Source organism: Dama dama, chromosome 4 (assembly GCF_033118175.1).
Source record: "Dama dama isolate Ldn47 chromosome 4, ASM3311817v1, whole genome shotgun sequence".
Classification (NCBI taxonomy): domain Eukaryota; kingdom Metazoa; phylum Chordata; class Mammalia; order Artiodactyla; family Cervidae; genus Dama; species Dama dama.
Window position 1 is genome coordinate 31,999,734 of NC_083684.1, and position 22,658 is coordinate 32,022,391.

Below are 22,658 nucleotides of genomic sequence, written 5' to 3' on the forward strand. Positions count from 1 at the left end.
GTAAATTTTAATAATGTAAAGGAAGACAGTGTTCCTAAGGATAAAGAGCAACAAACTTACCTTTAAGTCATGTTCCTGATGTAGCTCAGCTAATACATTCATAATCGCCATTGTCCAGGGGTTGGGTGGCCTAAAAACCTGAAGAAAACCATTATGTTAAGCTTGCCCCAAACTCACTCTTTAATATGTATTATCTAACAGTTAAGCACTCACACCCATGTGGCCATAATAAAATCGCTAGTCTTCCCACAACTCGTATTTCAGAAAAACACCAAAACCCAAAGCTACCCATTAAAGTGAGTCCTGTATACTACCGAGCCTCTCAATTTGGAAATCCCAAGCTTCCCTGAGGAAAACTAACTGATCTAGCTCCACGTTGCTAAGAACTGAGGAAATAGCCTCTTGACCTTGTGCCAAAACAAACGAACTCTCATTAGATGACTCAAATCAGTATTGAATAAAATATTAAAATTTACTCACCACACTACGAATGCTAGATTCTAAGACTTTGGCAACAAAGGGCACTACATAGAGCAACTCTTGCTGTCCTTTAACATAAGCCTCTAGCAGCAAAGATTTTACATCCAAGTCCTAGAAAAACAAACAAATTTTTAAATGCTGGGAATATATTAGAAAATTCCTTATTCAATATCCCCAATTATACTCTGCCAAACTCATCCCCAAAATTGGAATCAATAATTGACCCTCACCTTATGAAAAGCCAGGAGTAACAATCATACCTTTTATCTTGCTAAACATTGTGAGGCCATGAGCATGCAATTGGAGTTTCAAAACATGGGCCAAACCTTCACAGACACCCCGTCAAAACAGCCCCAAGTAACGTCAAGATTTTGATAGAATATGCTGTATGAACATTCTCAATGTTTACATGAGCCTTTGGTTAAAACTCACAGTGTGTAAGATGGGTTTATTTTTAGCTAGTGTAATCATTCCTAGCCAATGTCCCAAGTTCTTCAGCAAAGACCGATCGGAGAAATTGGCTGCAGCTTTATCAGAGGTCAGGAGTACCTGAAACAGTGTAGGATTAAGAAAGGTATGAAAATGAGCTTATAAAAAAACATTCTCAACTAAATGTTTAAGAATTCCATTATTCTACATTAAAAACAAGCCATAAATACTGAGAAGGTATGCCCCAAGGTAGATCCTGTCCACGTATCACTGCAATATTTTGTTGTGTTCAGTGACATTTTTACCTTCAAATGTCTTTACATTTTAAAAAAAGGTTAAAAAATTTACAGAAATAAATTTTACAGAAGGTAAAAAATGTAAAATATGTCATATTGACATGCAGTAACACCACGTAGCATGTATGGTCCCACAGCAAAGTATTTTAAAACGGAAAATTTAAGCTAAGTTTGAAGCAGCGACTCAACTGCAAATCTATTTTGAAGAGCTAAATTCAATTCAAATGAACACTACAGCTATGAATTTTAAGTCCTTCCCAGATAGCAGGCATACTAAGGAGTATAAGAAGATTGCAGTGCTCTGTTGTGATCTTTAGCATTATCTTTGGAAACAACTATGATAACTTTCTGGAATACACTGTAATATTGCTTACACACTTCGAGAAGACCTAATCCATTTCATCAATTCTCTACTTTCAACTTTCTTAAGGGAGACAGAATCAACACTCCAGTGTCTTGCATACATTCATACATTCATTTCCTACATAATACCTTTTATGGTTATTAGTTTAAATTTATACTTTTGTTTAAAAGAAAGAATCTTTTGACCCAAATTATGCAGAGATTTTCATATCCCAACAATCCCTGCTATCAAATGACAAAGGCTGAATTTAGTTATGTTCCTTAACTCCATACAGCAACAGCAGAATGGCACAAAGTCAGCTGTGCAACAGAAAGGAGCCAGGAATTCTCTTGCACCACAGCGTAACCAAGAATAGGGAAAATTCCTATTCACAGGTTTAAATATAGTGCTGGTTCCTAAGCCAATATCCCAAGTTATTCAGCCAAGAATGTTTTCAGCTATATGCTGGTTCACACTGTTTTCTTTAAAAATTATTTTTCCTAAGAAAAATACTTAAGATTTTATAGAACAAGCATTAGCCCATTAGGAAATGTTTGACCTTAAAAGGAACTTCTGAGAATCCTAAACAGCTATTTTACAACATTCAAGAGTCTTGAGATATATGGCATTTAAGACATAAATGATGGTATGGTACAGAACGATGAAAATGAGTATGTCTGTGAGACTAAATTCTTCATGAAAATTTAGTTCTGTGTTTGAAACAATGCCTAAAGCAACCTGCATAAATACTGTAACAAATACAACATACAGGAGAAAACAATACCCCCCAATTCCACCTGTGTAATCAAATATTTCCAAACTAAAAACAGTAATAAAAGGTTTGACAGAAAACAAAATTCTGTAAAGCAATTATCCTTCAATTAAAAAAAAAAAAAATACAAGAACACTTACTTTGATGTTTCTATAGGTCTCATTCAGAACCATCTTATTAAATTCAGGATTCTTCAGCGTGTCAAGGAAGTTTGAATACAGGCTGTGAAAGTTTGGCTCAATACTGACTCTCTTCATAACCAGGTATTGTGAAACCCAAGGCATAAACTCTTCCTTTACAGTTTCCTTCAGTTCTTCAACCTAGCCAACCATTACAACATGGGAAGTATTCAATTAAAAGATGATAAAATACAGTTTTATGTTTCATTTCTGTGAACACGACTACAGTGTATGGCTCCTTGCAAAATCAGTTGCTAAAGCAACATGCTACATCTCCCCAATTTTACATAGATGCTATCAAGTACAGTATATTCAAGTCCATATAAGTATACAGTCAATCATCTCTTAAGCTGGGTAATTAGAACTGAAACATCTATGGTCCCTTTAAGCTTTAAAATTACAAAACATGTAGTCCCTCATCCCCATCTTACTTACTCTCCATCTGAACAAAAGAAGATAAATTACTAATCTACAACCTGTTATTAACAAGCCTGATGCCAGAACTATGTTTTTCTACATTTCTATCTCTAGGAATTATTTGTAAAGTTTGAAAGTCTTCTTCCAAAAAGCATGCAAAATGCTTCAAAATTTTCCCCCAATCAATTATGGTGCGATTCTCAAAGACAGTACTTGCATTATAAATTACATCTCAAAACCCACTTGTTAAGGCTAATTAGTATTGACGAAACAGACATTTCCAAGTATTATCTTAGCACATGATCTTGTAAGGCAAGCATCAATTCTTTTCACAAGCTGTTATTGATCTCTGGGAGGACGTGAATTGTGACTAGAAATACAAATGAAATTCCCATCATCATGAAATCACTTTCAAGTTTACTTCAAAAAGCCTGTAACTCACTGCAAAACAATACTATTTGGGACTTCCCTGGAAGTTCAGTGGTTAAGAGGCTACACTTCCACTGCAGGGAGTGTGAGTTTGGTTCGATCCCTGGTGAGGGAACGAAGATCCCACAGGCCATGCCATGCGGCCAAAATTAATAAATAAAATCAGTGCTATTTAACATCTGCAGAGTCCACAACCACTAGTTGTACATCCATGTTCCCTTCATTTTGATTCTCTTATCTCCACCTTTAAAGATTAAAAAGGGTAGAGAATATCAAATATAAATCCCCCAATCCATCAAGAAAAACAACAGAGAACATTTGTAGTGATACATAAACTATTACTTCAGACTCACCTTTTGTGTCATATTTGACTGGGAAAGGTTGTTGAAGATAAAAGCAATTTTCTCCTGGATATTTTCTGGGGGCTCTACGATTCTCTCAGTTTGATCTGTGGCCACAAGCAATGTATCTATATTTGTTGTATTAATAGAAGGCTGAAGAAATAAAATGCATAAAATTAACAAGCTAAAATCCTTACCAGACAAATCCCAGGGGTGGGATATGTACACAGATTCCTTTAGTACATAAAATACATATGGTATGTACAACTGTGCACTTGAAGTGCTGGCAAGAACATGTACTGAACTATTCATAGGGGCTGCATGTGGAAAATCGGGGTGGCACAAGGGAGAAATGCTGATCTTTCATGCTTTTTTTAATAGGCATGTGTTATTTATAATAAAGTACATGCTCACTACTGGACATATTGCAATGTAACAACAAATACAACAAAGAAAGAAGATAGACCTACTTACTGGCACATCTTTCTTAAAGCTGACTCCAGTTGGCCTGGTGACTGTAACCGTTTTCGCAACAGTGGTGGTTGTTGAGGTGGTTACCATAGTGCTAACCTGGCCAGCAAGGGGAGCTTTTGCTGGAACCTGGGCCTGGGCCTGGGCTTGAGCCAGTGCAATACTTCCAGGGGTTGTGATAGAGCCCTGCATTTTCACAGGAGGATCTCTAGATTGCTGTCCATACTCAATATACTATAGAGGTAGGGAGAGAAAAACACATTAAATAAGAATTTTTAACAGAAACTGAAATACTTGAATTAAACTCCCCTCACTTCTGAGAGACTGGAAATCATTTCATAGCATTCTTTTGGTTCATCTATCTCCCTTACATCTTGCCCCATTCTGGTGCATATTCCCATATGTGTAATATGTAAGTGGATACCACAAACTTCTGAAGAAGTAAAGCTAAAATGTTACTATGCTTAAGTGTTTATAAGAGAACCAGTCTAAAAAAACAAATTTTAAAAATGTAGCCACAAATGCTTGCCTATAAATTTCCTTAAATTCCTTCATATAAGTAAACTTAAAGGTTCTAAAATTTATATAATAAACTGATTTCTATTGGATGCTAATGAGAAAAACCACAGCCTAAAAAACACTGCAGCGTGAGTTCTCTCTCAGTAAAGCTAATGGCACAAAACAAGAACAGTTTATACCACCTAGCCAACTGGAGGGTAAGCAATGTTCTAAGATACGTTTTGTCCCTCTCCTCCACATTTCCCAGTCCAAAAAAATTCCTTCTCCCACACAAATTAGAAGACTGACACAGCCTTCCTGATACTATTACCAACAGCTTGTTCCCGACAAAAAACTAGTACCTATATATACGTGTGTATATATACACACACACACACACACACATACACCGTAACTTTATTCAAAAAATGAGACATTTTCAAGAAGGAAAAATACAGCCCTTTAAACTGAAAAATAAACAATGACTTCTCTCCCCTTCTCTGGGTAATAAATGTGTTAAAGTGGGAACTCAGGATCACTGTTAGTGTGATCACTTTCGTACCACCTCCCTTATTCTCCCTCTCTAGTCTTTCAAGGTCCCAGATCTGAATTTCAAGATCATCTGATTGTAGTAGCCTCTGACTTCCCATCCCAGCTTTTCAAACTCTGCTTTCTTGCCTAGTTTTCAGTGCCATAATTTTGGCATAGCCCTCCAAAACCCCTCAATAGGCATGAATATACTCCTACCTCCTACGCTGTGGTTTCCGAGGCTAAATCATCATGACACTCTGCACTCCTACAAACAAACCCAGTGGAATGAGGTAGAAAGTGCTGGACTAAACTACAATACAGAATTAAAATCAGTTCAAATTCTGAACTGGTTTCTTAAAATATGATCTTATAAAGGAGTTCATCTGCTTTGTACTGAAAAAAGTAAAATAAAGTTAACAGAGATTAATCAACTTTCTTTTCTTGTTCTCTGTAAGCTGACTTTGACCAAAGGTAAGATGAAAGTGTGAATATTTAGTAATCACGTAAAATCAATCATTAAAGAAATGTTTACAAATTTCAAGAATAATCACATAACATGGTTTAAAATGTATATTCTGTAGGTCCATTTCCTTAGGGACTGTCTCTTTTTTAACCTTGAAGGAATCTATAGTTTAAGAAGGCTGTATTTTTAAGAAACACTGATCTAAAAACTTTTATATGCAACAGGTCTGGGGAATTTCCTGGCGGTCCAGTGGTTAGGGCTGGGCTCTTTCACTATCATGGGCCAGGTTCAATCCCTAGTTAGGGAACTAAGATCCCACAAGCCACACAGAGCAGCCCCCCAAAACCAAACCAAAACAAACAAAAAACCCAAACAACAACAACAGAAAAAAATAGCTCTGATTCACATTAACATCTAAATCAGAGGAACACTTATTTTTATCAGAGTCCCACTCCAAATTCTTTTTAGACTCAGGCAGGGATTCTTGGTTAACAGTGTAAGATTTCTACTCCTTGATAGAATTATTAGGCTAAACAACTGGCAAAAGCCTTTTATCAAATCAAGCAAAACCACTGCTTACAAAAGATAATATAAAATTCCTATTTTTTCATGGTTAAGCTACAAAACAAGCAACAAATAATATGTATACCTATGTCAGAACAATCATTAGGCAATCTTAATGCCATTGCCAGTAAATCCAAATTCAAATTAAAACAGATAAACCCTTCAATTACTTAGGTACTGAAGACACTTACCTCCTGTAAATGATGTGGAAATTGCATAAAGTGACTGATCGAAGCCAAGTGCTGACAATACTGGGGATAGTCCTTCAATCTGTCAACAAAAACATTTATTCATTTACCATTTCATGTAAGAACAGAGGCAGTACAATTTCAAATTTTTCAAAAGCTAATCTAGGCCATTTCTCCCATTTCTACCTTTGAGATACCTTATTTGAAGAGAATGTCAAAAGGAAGAACAAAGAAGAGAGGGAAAATACTTGTGAACATCACCCTTTCTGAATCAAAAAAACCTTTTTTTAAAAGGTTTTGTTTTACTTAAGATTACAATGAGCCATTAAAACTACTATCTTTCCAGCTAGCTAAATCCCAAATGTTCATCAACAGGTGAAGAGAAAAACAGTTTGCTGATGAACCCATACAACAGAATACTATTCTGCAATAAAAAGAAACTGAAACATGCAGTAACATGGATAAATCTTGGAAGCATCATGCTCAGCTTAAGAAGTCAGACTCATACACACTGTATAGGGCTCCCTTTAAATAATACTCTGGAAAAAAGAGACAAATCCAATCAATGATTGCCAGAGGTTAGATGTGTGGAAAGTTAACTACAAAGGGGAAGTAAGCGAACTTCATGAGGGTGACAAAAATATTCAGTATTTTGATTGTGGTGGTAGTGGTAACACAACTGTTTGAATTTCAAAGACCTATTAACCTAAAATACTGACTTTCACATATTATAAAGTATAGTTCAGTAAACAAACCAAAAAAAAAAAAACAAAAAAAAACTGCTATTTTCTACTTCTCCAACCACTTATTTGGTAAATATAACAAACTGTTTTCACTTCTTTCTTTTACTTCATACAGTCATTAAGGTTAGTTAATACCATATAAAGCATAGAAGAATTAGCTGAAAAGTAAGCTACTGTTTCTTCTTTCATTAAAAGAGAGAACCTTCACAGAAAACCTATCCACTCACCTATTTTTAAATCTATCTAGTGCAGCAATCCCAAAATAATACATTTTGGATCCAAAAGGCTTGCGTAAGGCTTCAAGAACGTATCGCAGGGCCAAACCTAGTGCCATGTAAGTGACCAGTCCTTTTTCGATTATTCCCCCAAACAGGCAGGCTGTTATATGTAACTCTTTATCAGGGTATTGGGGGAAGAACCGATATTCTTCAAACAAGTTCCTTAGCATACAGTTAAATACTTCTCGTTCCCTCTTTATGGTAGAATCTTTAAATCTCTGTAGCATTTCTAATACCTGGAAAAAGCAAGACAAAAATGATACACACATAAAGGAAACCGTTATTAAGATAGTGAAGTGAAAGTTGCTCAGTCATGTCCAACTCTTTGTGACCCCATGGACTATACAGTCCATGGAATTCTCTAGGCCAGAATACTGGAGTGGGTAAGTCTTTCCCTTCTCCAGGGGATCTTTCCCACCCAGGAAGCAAACCGGGGTCTCCTGCACTGCAGGTGGATTCTTTACCAGCTGAGCTACCAGGGAATGCACTCCTCAAATATTCTCAATTGTTAAGTAGAATATTGAACAATAAACTGAGCTTGAGATAAATATTAAAGAGACATATCAAAACACTCGATGTTATATATCACTTTGAAAGAGGCATTTATTTAAGATTTACCTAAACCATATAGAATTAGATCATTCTGGACACTCACCTCATCAACAGACATGGTTGGATGTGGTGGGTGATTATATATTCTCTGGAAATAGCTGTTTGCTTCATCATCTATCTCTTTACTAAAGTGCTGATTTGCCTCTGGCCACACCTGAGACAAGTCCGCTGTTAAAAACAGAAAAGTAAACAGTGGGCATTTAGGCTCCTCCTTTACTCCCCCACATTAAGCACACAGAGCCAGAAAGACCAATATAGTTTGAATTTTAAGAGGAAGAAAAAAAAACTAAAATGAAGTGTTAAGGGGGTCAAGTTTCAATATTCAACTGCTCCAAGGACACAAGAGATTTTAACAAAACTGCCCTACAACCACAGTTCTATCTCAGTACTTTATATAAGGACTTTTCACACCATGAAAGTTCACTAGGTTCAAATTTATAATGCACTTACCCTTAATACAACCTCATTCCAGGTTACTTTATCACCTCTTACATGTAAGAATTAGCAGTGCATATGCATGACACATTGATAGAAACACAAAGCATGCTACAGAACATAACATTCAGACAAGCCTTTCACACTAATATTTTCAAATCAGTTTGTATACTTTCAAACCTTGGATAATGAATATTTAGTCCCAATGACAAGGATATTTATAAGTCAATGATATATATGTATTTACAAAGAAGACTCCTCTGACCTTTAAATAGCTTACTAAAGGAGATTCAAAGTTTAAAATTTGATTTTTGTAACATATATGGCAATAATTATGTGTATATATCATAAAGCTGTAACATTAAAATATAGTTATTTACTTCATAAACTGGCAAAACTGAAACAGAAATCTGAGATTTTCCTGGCTGCTCCTGATTTGTTTAAAAAACAAAAAAGGTTTACATACATAGATTTAAACTACTCAATCTTTTTTACTTTGCTCCTTACTCTTAGGATAACACCTTGAAGAATGCTACCTCTTAACTGTCACCTTCTTCTGACAATACAGGATCAAAGGCAGAATACCTCAAATTTTTGTTTTAAAAATTTAAATTCATGATACTCCCACCGATCTAGGAGGCATATCAACATAATGGCTTTATAACAACATATTAAGACAAAGTCAAAGTTTTTGTCCATCTATCTCTGGGGACAACAAATTGGACATGTAAGTTACATATGTATCAGTCACACTTCACAATCACAGACAACACTACCACTTACAAGGTTTCATCTTACTCTGCTGGAATGTAGGCTGGTTCAGTCCAGAGGTACCCAGCTTCCTCTGTACAAAAGGATCGCTATTCACTGCAGGGAGTCCAAGAGCCCCAGTTCCTATACCAGTCAGGCTGCCTGTGCCAAGACCACCTACTAGAAAGAACGAAGGCAGCCAAAAGTCTTATCATTACTCATCTTCTTCACTTTATAAAAGACACAAGTTCTTAATTAAAAAGTCATGGTCTTTTGTTAACTCAGTTGCAACTAGGTTACAGAGTTATTACACTGCAGGGAGTCCAAGAGCCCCAGTTTCTATACCAGTCAGGCTGCCATGGAATCTTCCCAACCTAGGGATCAAACCCAGGTCTCCCGCATGTGCAGGCGGGTTCTTTACCAACTGAGCCACAAGAGAAGCCCAAGAATATTGGAGTGGGTAGCCCAACCCTTTTCCAGTGGATCTTCCTGACCCAGGAATCGAACTGGGGTCTCCTGCACTGCAGGCGGATTCTTTACCAAGTGAGCTATCAGGGAAGCCCAAGTTATTACAACATTTCACTAATTAGGTTTTAGTACTCTAAACTTATACTCTGGCAATAAAAGGTGCAAACAGCTTAGGAGAAACATGTGGGTACTACGGGGGAAAATGTAAACTTTACTTGCACGTTAAGTTAAAAGCCAAAATACGTGGGAAAGTTCTACTGATTTCCTAACATTTTCAAGGTAGGTGCAAAAAGGCAGGACATATACCTGAATCTGATGCATGAAACATTTTGCCTTTATTATACGAACGTTGGGTAATTTATAAAGCTATGAGTTTTGATCTAAGCCTAAGTTCTTTAGAACGTGATTAACAAAGTTGTTACTGCTTATAGTATCATGTGGTAATAGAATCCTTACTGAATAACTCAAGTAAAAAATGTGTAAGTATAAAAATATCCTCATTACAATTTGACTAAATTAATGTAATGTTTTTCTCTTCCCAGCTATGGATGTGAAAATAACTTTCACAATTTAGTTTAAGCACTTTTCTGTTATCACAGTGACTCAGAACACTTTATATACACTAAGGCACGATGAAGCTTACAAATAGTCTGTACCCCTACCCACCACTCCTCTTACCTGGGAGCTGTGATGAAAGTCCTCCAATACCACTGAATGCAGTTGTCTGATTTGGGGTTGAAAGGGGTGGAAATGCTTTTGCTGGTGACTGTGGGGTACTGAATGCAGAACCCAAATTTGGAGGAAAGCCCTGCATACTCTGGGTGTGAGGGGCAGCTGAACCACCTATACTAAGAGATGCCATTCCAGCAAGAGGGTCAATCTAAAGAAAAACATTATAAAAACGTATTAAACACACTTCAAGCAAAGGCAGATAATGACACAGGTAAAGCAATCTTTAGCAATAGCTCTTCAAATGCTTAATAAACTGCAAAACATGATGATGCTTAACCCCCAAAATCAAGTGTACCAGTCATTTTTCTTAATGTATCACAACTATATCACAGAATCTGTGATACAGTGGTTTAAAGAGCCCCTGACAAAGAACCAGAGCCACAATATAAGGGCTATAAAACTTCAAGAATAACATTTCAGATGAAGTTCTCTGAGGCTGTACTACTAAACATTTAGTCGTGACATGGGGCAATCCTTATAATTTCCAATAGGCCCCTTTAATGTAAACAAATTTCAATTAGCTTAACTTTTAATACAATAAAAACATTAGAAATTAGAAATCTAGTCAAAACAAATCTTGTCAAACTTTGAGAATCTTGGGGTTAGAGGAGATCAGCTCTAATTTAAAAAAACAAAAAACAAGGTATACTATTCATACCAAAGGATTTTATAAAATAACTAATAACTGCACTTCCAAGCTTCTTAGTTTGTTGACATTATTTCAGACTTCTGTGACTATAGAAAATAATATATGATATGCCTTTTATAAAGTGGTCACTGAAGTGGTTCCCTAAATGCTCTTTCTTAAAATAAACCCCAATCTGCCATTCAATGCAGCTGAAAATAGAAGCGGAATATGTTGCTCCCAGAGAGAAGGGGGTGGTTGGTGTCAGGGAGTAACTTAAATGTACCTTGTTTTTAAAAGAGCAGTTCAGTTGAGAGCTGAAGAGCCCCAGTTATAACAAGTCCTTATGCTCTAGCACTGTTGCTTGGCCCGTGAAGCTACAAACAAGACACATCAGGTTCAAAGGCAGTGCTTATTTCTCAAGTCTGTTATTCTTATTTTAAAAAGAAGCCCTTACCATATACCTGTCTAAGCTGTTTTGTATCTTTCCTCTCATAGTCTGTTTAATGATTCAAATCTATTCTCAACCACAATGCCTATTTACAGATCTCCTTTAAGTGGATACTAGACATGCAGTTATCTAAAATGTAATAAATTCAGACAAAAATCTCCTTTGAGTAGAATATTAATGATGATGTAGAAGTTTATTCTATTTCAAATCTATGAACAAATGGAGATGTATCAAATGTAGTGTTCATTTACCTGAACAGGAGAAATGGCGTCTAAGCTGCTAGCACTAGGAGGGCGTCCTTTTGGCATAACTCCAGGTGGTGGTTGCCTGGCCTTGTTCATAACGTTACTGCAATTGGCCACCATGGTGAGGATGGTTTCTGATAACTCCTGAGAAACACTCCTGAAGAGAAACGAAAAGTGAAAAATATCATTAATTATTCCCTAGAACACCTAAACAAACAAATCTGGATTTCTAATAAATAGAAAGCTTGCTGGAACCTATGGCTCAATTTCCACCATATCCCATGTCTCTGTATCTGTCATTAATCACCAGGATTTTCTGAGCACTGCCTTTCTTGTGAAAATTAACACCTCTGAAATTAACAAGGCTTGGGTATAGTGCTGCCCGTATATTTTGAAATACCACTCTAAAAAACATTCCATATCCTCAACTACTTCATCAAAAATTATGCACAAATGTGGACATATCAAAGTAAACAGATAAACAATCTTTAGACAAGGTTCTCAGTCAAAAATAAGACATTAATTTAAGTATAGATAAAAATGCCATACACGAAGTAACTGTATTAGGCAAGCACGTAAAAAACTGACTTCTAAAATGTGAATCAGGCTGTATGTTTGACAGAAAAGTCCGCTTTCCTATCACAGGGTGCTATTGTCTCCTGAAACTGTGGAACCCCTTGCACTCACAAATGCTATGCAAACTTCCTACTGTCTTAGATCTTACCCTCTAAATTCTTAATCATACTTTTGACTCTAAAAAGTAAAAGCAGTCACTCAGACAAGAAAGTTGTTTCTGAGGGGAGGGAGAGGACAGATTAGGATATTAAAAGTACCAAATAAAACTCTACATGAAACAGTTCAGAGAATTCTCTAGAGGACCACTGGTTAAGACTCTGAGCTTCCACTTCAGGGGGTGTAGGTTCAATCTCTGGTTGGGGAACTAACATCCCATATGCCATGAGGCACAACCAAAACAAAAAAATTATCTTTCAGATAAGCACAAAACTATGGGGAAATAGACCAACTGCCTCTGGTTATAATAAATGGAGAACTTGCTATGGAGAAAAATTTTACAGCACCTAACAAAATTGCATATGCCATTTCCCTTTAACCTAATAATTCCACTTCTAATGGGCCCAAATATACACTGGCAAAGATAATGGATGCAAAATGCTATTCATTCCAACATTATTTGTGATATATAGTGAAAACAAACTAAATATTCACAAATAGGTACTAGTTCACTAAGGCACAAAACATCTATTTAGTAGAGTACTACACAGCAAATACGAGGAATAAAGAAACTCTAATTGTTTGGTGTGAACTCTGGGATATATAATCAAATGAAAGAAGCATGGTGCAGAAAGTATATAATATACTACCACCTTTTCGACAGGTAAAAGGAAAATATATACACTTGTAACCCAGAGATAACCCACAAAATAAACAAAAATGGTGAACTAAAGGCAAAGAAAACTAGAAGATGGAGGCAACAGAGTCTAAACGAAAATTTCATTGAATATACCGTTTTAGAATTTTTGCATTTGAAAAAGGTATCTGTGTTTTACTAATAATAAACACACATACCACACACCAAAAAACACTTTAAATTAAAAGGAAAACCGTTTCAAAGATATCTATGCCATGGGTTAATGGCTACAAGCATATCATATTGTATTCAACACAAAATGCCTTCAACTGTAAGCCACACCATTATTTTACACGCTCTACAAAATTAACTGGGTTAATTCTAATTGTAAAAGGTCACCAATGAGATGAATCATCATTTCAGAGATGGTATAATATTAAAACTGTGTATCTTATGATTGATAAAAATGGTTAATTAAAATATTATTCCTTGCTATTTCAGAACTTGTCATATCCGACAAAATTCCAAACTTAAGAGACCAGAGTACTAAAAGGAACTCCCATAAATGCTTCACTCACCAATTAGCTACATTTTGCCCTATTTATTTAACCATTTTTTCTATAATATCCACTTCTCTCCAAAACATTTTAGATTAGATACATCATGTATCTTTTATCCCTAAATACTTTACTACCTGTTTTCTAAGAACAAGGGCATTTTCTTACATAACCTTGTAAAACAACATTTATGAAATCCAATACAAGTTGGGCAAAGATAAAATAAAATAGGTCAGATTCAAATTACATCAATTATTCCCATAATGTCCTCAATGCTGTTTTTTACCCCTTGGATCAGGATGCATTGCACTGGGTTGTCACATCTATTTTGCTTCTTTAAACTGTCAGAATTCATCAACTTTTATTTCTCTTTCTTAAACTTGATTTTTTTAAAAAAGTAGAAGCCAGTTTTTTGTTTTTATACAACGTCCCTTGATTTGTGTTTGTCTGCTACTTTGTATTTTGCATGCACTGACCAAGAGATTACCACATAACTTACACAATGTTCTACTCAATGCCTTTATCATGAGGCATCTGCAGAATGGAGCTGTGACCTCCTGACCAGTAAATTAATGTTGTGAATGTCAGATCCAGAGTTCTCTACTGAAATAATGCTACTATTCCCCTTTGAGAATCACACAGGTATTCATTTTACTATGCTTCAGAAATTACAAAAAGAATATATAGGACAGAACAAAAGTGAGGATGGTGGAGTAAAGACCTCTAAATATTCTCTCCTCCATAAAACCAACTAGAACACTAGCCAAAAAAAGGTAGGAGTTGATTTTTTCAGAACTCTGGAAATGAACCAAAAGGCTTTGCAACAGTCAAGGGAGGGAATTCCCTGTCAGTCCAGGGGCTAAGACTTCTTGCTTTCATTTCACTGCTGGAGCCAGGGATCAACCCCAGGCAGAGCAGCACAGAGTGGCCAAGAAAAAAACACATGAGGGGAATTTTTCTTCCAGAAAGATGATTACTTCTTGGTAACAACAGCAAGCTTTATGACATCTTAATTTGCTCCCTCAGAATTAAAACACACAATCACAGTGAAAACTAGCAGGCAACTTGACAACCACCAGATCAAGAGGGCTCAGAATTGGGCTGAAACATCTTCAAAGTTCATTCTCAGAGAAATAATCATCATTTCACCTATCTGAGGATTCCCTGTGAGACCACAATGGCCGGGTTGTCTATACTGGACCTAAGAGCTGACCCAGGACAAACAGACATGGGTTTCCCCATGGGTATCTGCAGAAAAAATTTTAAAGGTCATTGTTTTAACTTCCTGAATGCCTAAGGTAGAAGATAACAGTCTGGCCACAACTACAGGTTAATCAAAAGTTTAAAAGGAAAACTTCAGATGATTTCCATGGGTGGAAATCTGAAAAGCTTTCACATTTCCCCAGCAATCTAGAAGGCATGAGGTGTGTGCAGGGTTGTGCCAGCATCTAAAGTGTGCCGTTGCCTTGAAAGACCTAAGAAAGCCAAAGTTCTTAGGTTCAAGCCCAAGTTCACCTCGAGCCAACCTTCAGGTTCTGACTAAGAAGCAAGTGAATACCCAAGTGGACTTGTCAAGGGGCCAACTTAGGGTTAAAGATGTACCTGGACACAGCACACAGAATCACAGGGTAAAGAACTGCTTACTGATTCCAGAGTTTAGTTTAACAAAACTTCCAATCTTAGCTAACCACAAAGCTTACCCAGAGATATCAGTGACCAAAGAGGACAAAGAATACAGATACTACTGATTTTGTTCAGAAAAAAGCATTAACAAAACAAAAAACCCTTGAGTGGGTAAAATGTGATTTCAAGAATTGCCATATTAAACTTTCCAGCTTTCAACCACAAATAAGACATGCAACACACACACATATAACCAAACTAGAAACAGAAGATAAGGAAACTCCCTTCAATGTGAAACGTAACTATAAACCAATAACTAACATTATAGCTAATGGTCAAACACTGGGTACTTTCCTCCTGAATCAGGAACAAGGTAAGGTTGTCTGTTCTCACCACGTCTATTCAACTTTAGACTGGAGGTTCAAGCAAGAACAATTAGACCAAAAAAAAAAAAAAAAAAAACCACCACCAACAAAACAAAACACCTCTCTATTCAGATACCATGACTTGTATCAAATGCCCAGCAAAAAGCATGACTAAAGCAATGCAAACATCACTGAAAGAAATTAGAGAAAGATAAAAGAAATGGGAAGATATCCTAGATTTGTTAACTGGAAGACTTAATACTATTAAAATGGCACTATCCCCTGAGGTGATCTAAAGGTTCAACATAATCCTTATCAAAATCCCACTGGGCTCTGTAACTTCTCCGCAGAAATGGACAAGCTGACCCTAGAATTCTTATGAAAATTAAGGAACCCAGAATGACCAAAACAGTTTTGGAGAAGTAGAAAGCAAAGCTGCAGAACTCATACTTCAATTTAAAAATTTCCTTAAAAGTGAAAGTTATCAAGACAATGTGGTACTGGCATAAGGACAGGCATATAGATCAATGGAAGAGAACGAAGAGCCCAGAATAAACTCATATTATGTGCAGCTGATTTTTCAGAAGATCGTTCCAAAGGGAAAGACCAGTCTCTTCAACAAACAAATGACTATTCACATGTAAAACTATGCATTTGGGATCCTATCTCACACCACACATTAAAAAATTAACTCAAACAGATCTCATATTTCAGTAGTATCGTACTTTGGACTTAAAACCCACTGGATTACCTTAAATGCTGTCATTTTTAATTATTCAAACCCTCTTCCTCAAATCAACAATTATCCACACAATCCAGTTCCAGTATTAAATACTCTTCTTACCCTGCACAAGCTTGTAAACAGGCCAACATTGTTGCCAGGGTTTCTGGAGGAAGTTGAGCACTTTTGGGCTGATCTTTCTCTGGGGCGAGTCCACCCAAAATAGAAGGACACCGTCTCTTTAAAAAAGTCATACAAGCCTGGATAAAAGGCTCCTGAAAAAGAGAAAGTCTTTCAGTGTATTTGAAACTCATCATTAATTGATTTCAGACTAAGCATTACAACTCAGCTCCAGAATATAGTAATAACATTTTCATTGCCATTTTCTTCAGTTATCCTGACCATCAAAACTCAAAAGCAGTAATAAATGGACAAATCCCACTTACTCCATGTTCTCGAATTTTATCTGTGAGCCACTTGTCAAGTTTGAGGTATTCACGACGTGAAGCAAGTGCAGCAAGGTCAATAACAAAGGCAAATGGAGTACCATTTAGCAGCATTGACAAAGCCTAAAGAAAAAGAATATTAGAAACTGCGAGTCAAGCAATTGAGTGACTTTTCTGTCCTATTTTCTGTTTCCAGTTCTTATTTTCACAAACAAGTGTAAATAAAACATTGCTAATATTTTCTTAATCATAATTTTTTAGACAGCTTGGTGTATATCAATGGTAACACTTGTCCCTAACTATACGATCACATTTCAAAGACAAACACATGACTTTACCTTCACAATAAACTTTACCCTGTGTTTTTTCAAATAAACCTAAAGCAAAGCAAAACACAAAGCATGAAAAATTATCTTTATCCATTAAAAAAAAAAAAAATCTAAACTCAGGCTTCCTCTAACCTAAGTACAACTACAACACCAGTACTATCAAATCAAATCAAAAACATTAAGAATCAGACTATTTGTCAGAAGAATCCGTTAATGCTAATGAAATCTGTAAAAGAGCCGACAGCCAACCAGTGTCTCCAAAAATTGTATCTCACAGATTACATCTAAGATGTCAATATCATTTGCTTTAGAACAGCTCTTTAAATGTCATAGAAGACCAAACAAAACTCAGTGAAATGTAAATGAAAACATTTTTACACTTCTAAAGAACCAGTCTTCTTCCAACCTCTTTCAAACTTTAAGGAAAAACTCTAAATCTCATCCATTCTAGCTTAGAGTTACATGTGACTTATTCCTAAGACACTTGGAACTTTTGCCATCAATAGTTACTCTGTCCCTCCAAGCTCACCTTCAAGTCCTGGGCCACATCAAGTATTCGAGACAATTTGGCCTGGTCATACTGCTCCCCTCGCATGTACCATTCTGCCATTGCATGCATGATAAGTTGGCGGATTGAGGGAGACTGTCCCTAAGAAAAGAAAAAAGGGAGTTAAATAGCAATACTACTACTAACCATTTTGATATGCTGTTGCAACTGCTATTACAAACACTGATTTCACCTGTACTCATGTGAAATTGAGCTGTATCAGTGCAGATGATAAAGCATGAATTACAATGACTTGTGTGTTGGGGCGGGAGGGGTGTTATTTCCACATCTTCCAAAAGATGCCTACCCCTAAACCCTTAAGTCATAGACTCACTACAACAAATCTGTCCTATAAAACATTTTCAAAGACAAAATATGATGTGAATGTGAGGGTGCATCAAGTTTATATGACCCCTTAAATTCAATTATATATTACTGGCCTATAAAAACAAAAGAGTTTCAGATAATCATCTTTCATGTTGCACAGGGCCATATTTTTTCAGTATTTCTGGGACTAGAGTTTGTACATTCTAAATTTAGCTATTTTCACAAACAATAATGCTCATTGTCTATAATTATTAAAAAAATTTTTTTAAGCAGAAAACAGCCTGTCTTTGCAGTTGAATGGTAATTTAGCTAATGTCTCCCAGAAGAGCAACAGCAATTACTACTACTATCTAAACCACTTTCCAGTAACTGTCTCAGAGCGACAGAGAGTCCAAGTGAGACAACTATCTAATCAGGAGTGGTGATGCATGTCCCTTCACTGTGCCCTCTCTCACAGATATGCTGAGAAAGGTCTAAGAATGTCTATGCTGCAAACTTCTGGTTAAATGTTTGATAAACACATTGTAACCTTTTATCTATCATGTGATTTCAGTCTCCAGCAATGCAGTTGGCCTGAGGAAAGGAATGGAACCAAGGCTAATGTTTTTCAAGTTTTATCTGGTTTATAACAAACAATAGCAGGAATATCTTAAAGAGGGGCACGTGGTATAAAGGGGAAAACAACTGCTTTTTCTTAAAGCTTCTACATATATCTGCATTTAAAATGCAGGCTACTGGGGAGGAGGGGAAGATCAATGGACAAAAGAGTATTTATTTGTCAAATACATCCTACAAAATTGTGTTAGTGGGGGGGTGCCTCAAGGGCTTGAAAACTCAGCAGGAACCAAAATAAAATTTCAATGTTGGATTTAAATTTAAAGTAAAATTACATCAATTCAATTGATCTGTGATCTTCTCTCATTTGCTGTTAAGAAGTAAAACGAGAACCTTCTGTTTCTATGAAGCTCTGTACTGGTTTCTTAGTGATACAGTTTTCATAACACTGAATTTTTTTTTAATTGTCTTGCCTCCTTGCTCTTTCACGTTTTATACTTAATACCTACATGATGCTAAAAGATAAAATAAATTTTATGGAAGTGTGCCTTTCTCAGAGTGTCAGGATTCCAAGGATGACAATTTCTCTAGTTGAACAACATCAAAAAAATGTCTACTATGCAGAAATAGAATCACAGATGTAGGAAACTAACACAGTTACGGGGGGGGTGGGGATTGGGAATGACACATACACACACTATGTACAAAACAGATAACAGTAAGAAACTACTGTGCAGCACAGGAAGCTCTCTCAATCCTCTGTAATGGCATGTGTGGGAACAGAATCTAAGAGTGAATAAGTGTGCACGCATAACACTCACTGTGCTGCACACCCGAAACACAGATCAACGAAACCTTTAATGCTGACGATTAAGACAAAGGAGTGGCCGTGTCTCACCTGCCCGTGCCACGCGTAGTGCAAGATGATAGCCGAGTTGGGGTGGTTCCCCAGGAAAATGGGCATCAGAGTGGAGATGAGCTCGTGGCGTAAGGTGTGCCAGGAGGTATTGATCTGCAGCAGGGCCAGCACCAGCATGTCCGGACAGTGCTTGATGGGGAAGCTGAACAGCTGCTTGACCTGCTCGTACTGCCCCACCTCTGCGAGCCGTAGCAGAGACTCAATCAAATCCAAGCTCTTCCTAACAAGAATGGAAAGAAGACAATCTGTCAGTGAAAATCTAAGGACACAAAACCATTTTCCAAATAAATGATACCAGCTATCAAGACAAAACCAAGTTGCTCTCATCTTTTAGTATTTGAAAAATACTTAAATTGGTGCTGATTCATCTCAAATATGTAATGCTGGCATGCTTTCAAACTAACTTTAAAAGCCGTCCAAATTAACAAAATAAGTGATGAAGGAGAGTAGATGTGCCTGACCATTTGCATAACCATGGACCTCCTCACCATGAAAAACTTGTGATTAGAGTGAAAAATAAAAACATTAGAGTTTAGAAACAGTCAAAAATTCAATAAAACATAAACACAAGAAACATTCTACAGAAAAATACAGCCTGACTCACACTACACTGCAAATCAACTATATTTCAATTTAAAAAGAAAGCCCAGTCAGAACACTTAGTTTGGTAACACAGTTTTAACTTACGTGCCCCCTGATGTCATACAAGTTCAAAAGTAAACAATACCTCCTATGAATTATTCTTGCCCTAAGAAACTAAATGTGGTTGGCTTCAGTCAAGCCTCAAATCAAAACTAATCCTAGTTCATAAAAACTATGGGATAGAGATCAAATTAAACACCATGAGGAAATAGATACCCTATACCATAGGGAAGACTATAGGATGCTATTTTTCCATTAAATCAATGGTCAAGAATTATATTTTAAAAAAAAAGGAAGAAGACTTATAGAATGAAAAAAACTATGTATGTAGACCTTGTTTGGACTCGCAATCATACAAACTGTTACAAACCATTACTGAGACAATTAGGGAAACCTGAATATACAGCTGTATTAAGGAGTCATTAAGTGTATGACATTTCAGTTTTTTTGTTGTTTTTTTAAAATTTTTTTTTTGACATTTCAGTTTTATAAATTGGAAAGAGGTCTTTATCTGTTAAAATGAAGAAACACTGCCGTACACATTAGTCTTAACAGGAGGGGGAAAAAAAAAAATCAACCAACCCAGCAGATCCAATGTTGGCTACCACCTGAACATCTGGGGAAAGGATACACTGTAGAACAGACCACTGCTTGGGTCAATCTTTCAGAACAGGGATCAGCAAACAACATTTACAGGCCCAATCTCACACTGCCTAATTTTTGTAAATACTGTTTTGCTGGAATAGAGTCACACCCACATTGATACTGTGCTACAATTTGAGAGTTAAGTAGTTGCACAGAGACCATCTGGCCTGCAAAGCCAGATGTTAAACCCTTTACAGGGAAAATCTACCATCCTTTGTTTTGTAAGATGGTGTCAATAGGGCTCTGTGTGTGCGTGCATGCTAAGTCGCTTCAGTTGTCTCTGACTCTGTGTGACCCTATGGACTGTAGCCTGCCAGGGTCCTCTGTCCATGGGGATTCTCCAGGCAAGAATACTGGAGTGAACTGCCATTTCCTACTCCAGGGGATCTTCCCAACCCAGGGATTGAACCCGCCCGCATCTCTTAAGTCTCCTGCTTTCTCAGGAGGGTTCTTTACTACTAGTGCCACCTGGGAAGCCCAACACAACAGGGCTTTATACTGTCTTAAAACCAACAGCCACAACACATCCTCCCCCCCTACCCTCAAACACTATCTGTTCATGTTGGAAAAGTGTCCCAGTAGAGTATGGTTGGAAAAAATGGAAGAAACATTATAAAGTAGATGTCTTTGAGAACCAAAACAGCCCATGCCCACTCCCTATAGCCATGAGTGTATTGTAACAGTAATGCACATCCATCCCTCAGAGAGGAATGACTTAAGTTTCAGGAGAAACCAACTCAGCCAGTCAGATTCTCCCTCAGAAATTTGGAACTGAAATTCAGAGAAAATAGATAACTGACTGAAGTTTGAGATTTCATGAGTTGGCAGTTTTGAGCCACTTACAAAAGCAAGCAAGCAAAATCTACAGAGAAAAGAAAGGGATTTAAACCTAACTGAGAAGTGCAAGTCTCCTTCTAACATGTTGATAGTTTGAGAAAATATATCAATGTCAGATACTACAAGAAGAAAGATGTATCTAGTGATAAGAGGACTAAATAGAGATTTTCACCCAAGAACACCCTAGTGTATAAAATTTACGGTAAGCAGGCTTGCTAAAAATACTGTTTCGTTTAAACCTTTAACTATGTAGTTGGCTAACTATTAATCTTATATTTCAAAAAAGTAGAAATGACTCTTCAAGAAAAGCTAGATGAAGAGTGTTTACCATGTGGCAATTTCTCGATTGTCATCCTCTGGTGGTGCTTTCAGAATATCAGTGGCAACAGTATGACAGGGATAGTCGGCGAAACAGAAGATCTCTGGATTTATAAGGGAATGCTGAATGAAGGAGAGCTGGAAAAAGAAAACAAAGTCCTTACTACTATAAATGACTGTAGATGTTAAAAAACTGAAACATTTTAACAAAGGCTAATTTCAATCTTAAGGTTATCAGAAATTTCCCTTTAAAATCTTAGTTATTTGATCTTTCAAAACCACAGATAATTGAGACAAAATAAGGTGCATGATGACCCTGGAGACAAACATTCTTAAAATACTGGGAAAACAGATTGATTGCTACACTTCAGCTGAGTCTGATATTAAACTATAATAATATTCCTTCAAAATTTACAGAGTCTGCTTTTCTGAGCAATGCAAAACAACTTCTACTTTAAAACAGTATTTTAATCAAAGGATAGATGTCACCATGTTAGCCGTTATTTTGTGTCTCTTCTATAGCTAAACACTATTCACTTACCTGGCCTTCTGCATGTTTCCAAGGTCTGTATATGAGATCTACGGGGAACACTTCCATACCCAGACCCCTCTGAATGCCATAGACTACATTATGAAGTCCTTTACTGTCACGAATTTGAAACCCAGGATGGTCCAGTTCATAAGTTACTTCCTTGAAATTCAAACTCGGGTTCTAAAA

The 22,658-nt window shown here is 36.7% G+C and overlaps 1 protein-coding gene and 2 non-coding genes across 10 annotated transcripts in view; all 3 read right to left on the reverse strand.

Moving 5' to 3' along the window:
- Window positions 1–22,658, reverse strand: part of CNOT1 (CCR4-NOT transcription complex subunit 1) — an 82,390-nt gene that overhangs the window by 20,024 nt on the left and 39,708 nt on the right. For 3 of the 8 annotated variants that reach the window (XM_061138639.1, XM_061138635.1, XM_061138632.1), the window contains exons 11-28: window positions 22,482–22,652; window positions 21,951–22,078; window positions 19,478–19,718; window positions 17,680–17,799; window positions 16,822–16,944; window positions 16,499–16,650; window positions 11,747–11,897; window positions 10,366–10,567; window positions 9,253–9,399; window positions 8,078–8,202; window positions 7,372–7,658; window positions 6,405–6,483; window positions 4,161–4,391; window positions 3,699–3,839; window positions 2,461–2,640; window positions 913–1,029; window positions 481–591; window positions 61–138 (exon numbers count right to left, since the gene is read on the reverse strand). In XM_061138639.1, the coding sequence (XP_060994622.1) occupies window positions 61–138; window positions 481–591; window positions 913–1,029; window positions 2,461–2,640; window positions 3,699–3,839; window positions 4,161–4,391; window positions 6,405–6,483; window positions 7,372–7,658; window positions 8,078–8,202; window positions 9,253–9,399; window positions 10,366–10,567; window positions 11,747–11,897; window positions 16,499–16,650; window positions 16,822–16,944; window positions 17,680–17,799; window positions 19,478–19,718; window positions 21,951–22,078; window positions 22,482–22,652 (2,784 nt within the window). The remainder of the gene's footprint in view (window positions 1–60; window positions 139–480; window positions 592–912; window positions 1,030–2,460; window positions 2,641–3,698; window positions 3,840–4,160; window positions 4,392–6,404; window positions 6,484–7,371; window positions 7,659–8,077; window positions 8,203–9,252; window positions 9,400–10,365; window positions 10,568–11,746; window positions 11,898–16,498; window positions 16,651–16,821; window positions 16,945–17,679; window positions 17,800–19,477; window positions 19,719–21,950; window positions 22,079–22,481; window positions 22,653–22,658) is intronic. The other 5 variants (XM_061138636.1, XM_061138633.1, XM_061138637.1 and 2 more) reach the window with 3 other exon arrangements.
- On the reverse strand, window positions 1,821–1,959 carry LOC133055327 (small nucleolar RNA SNORA46). Its single transcript, XR_009692616.1, has one exon. It is a non-coding gene; the product is annotated as a small nucleolar RNA SNORA46 (small nucleolar RNA).
- LOC133055328 (small nucleolar RNA SNORA50) lies at window positions 11,323–11,458 on the reverse strand. The gene has a single exon (XR_009692617.1). It is a non-coding gene; the product is annotated as a small nucleolar RNA SNORA50 (small nucleolar RNA).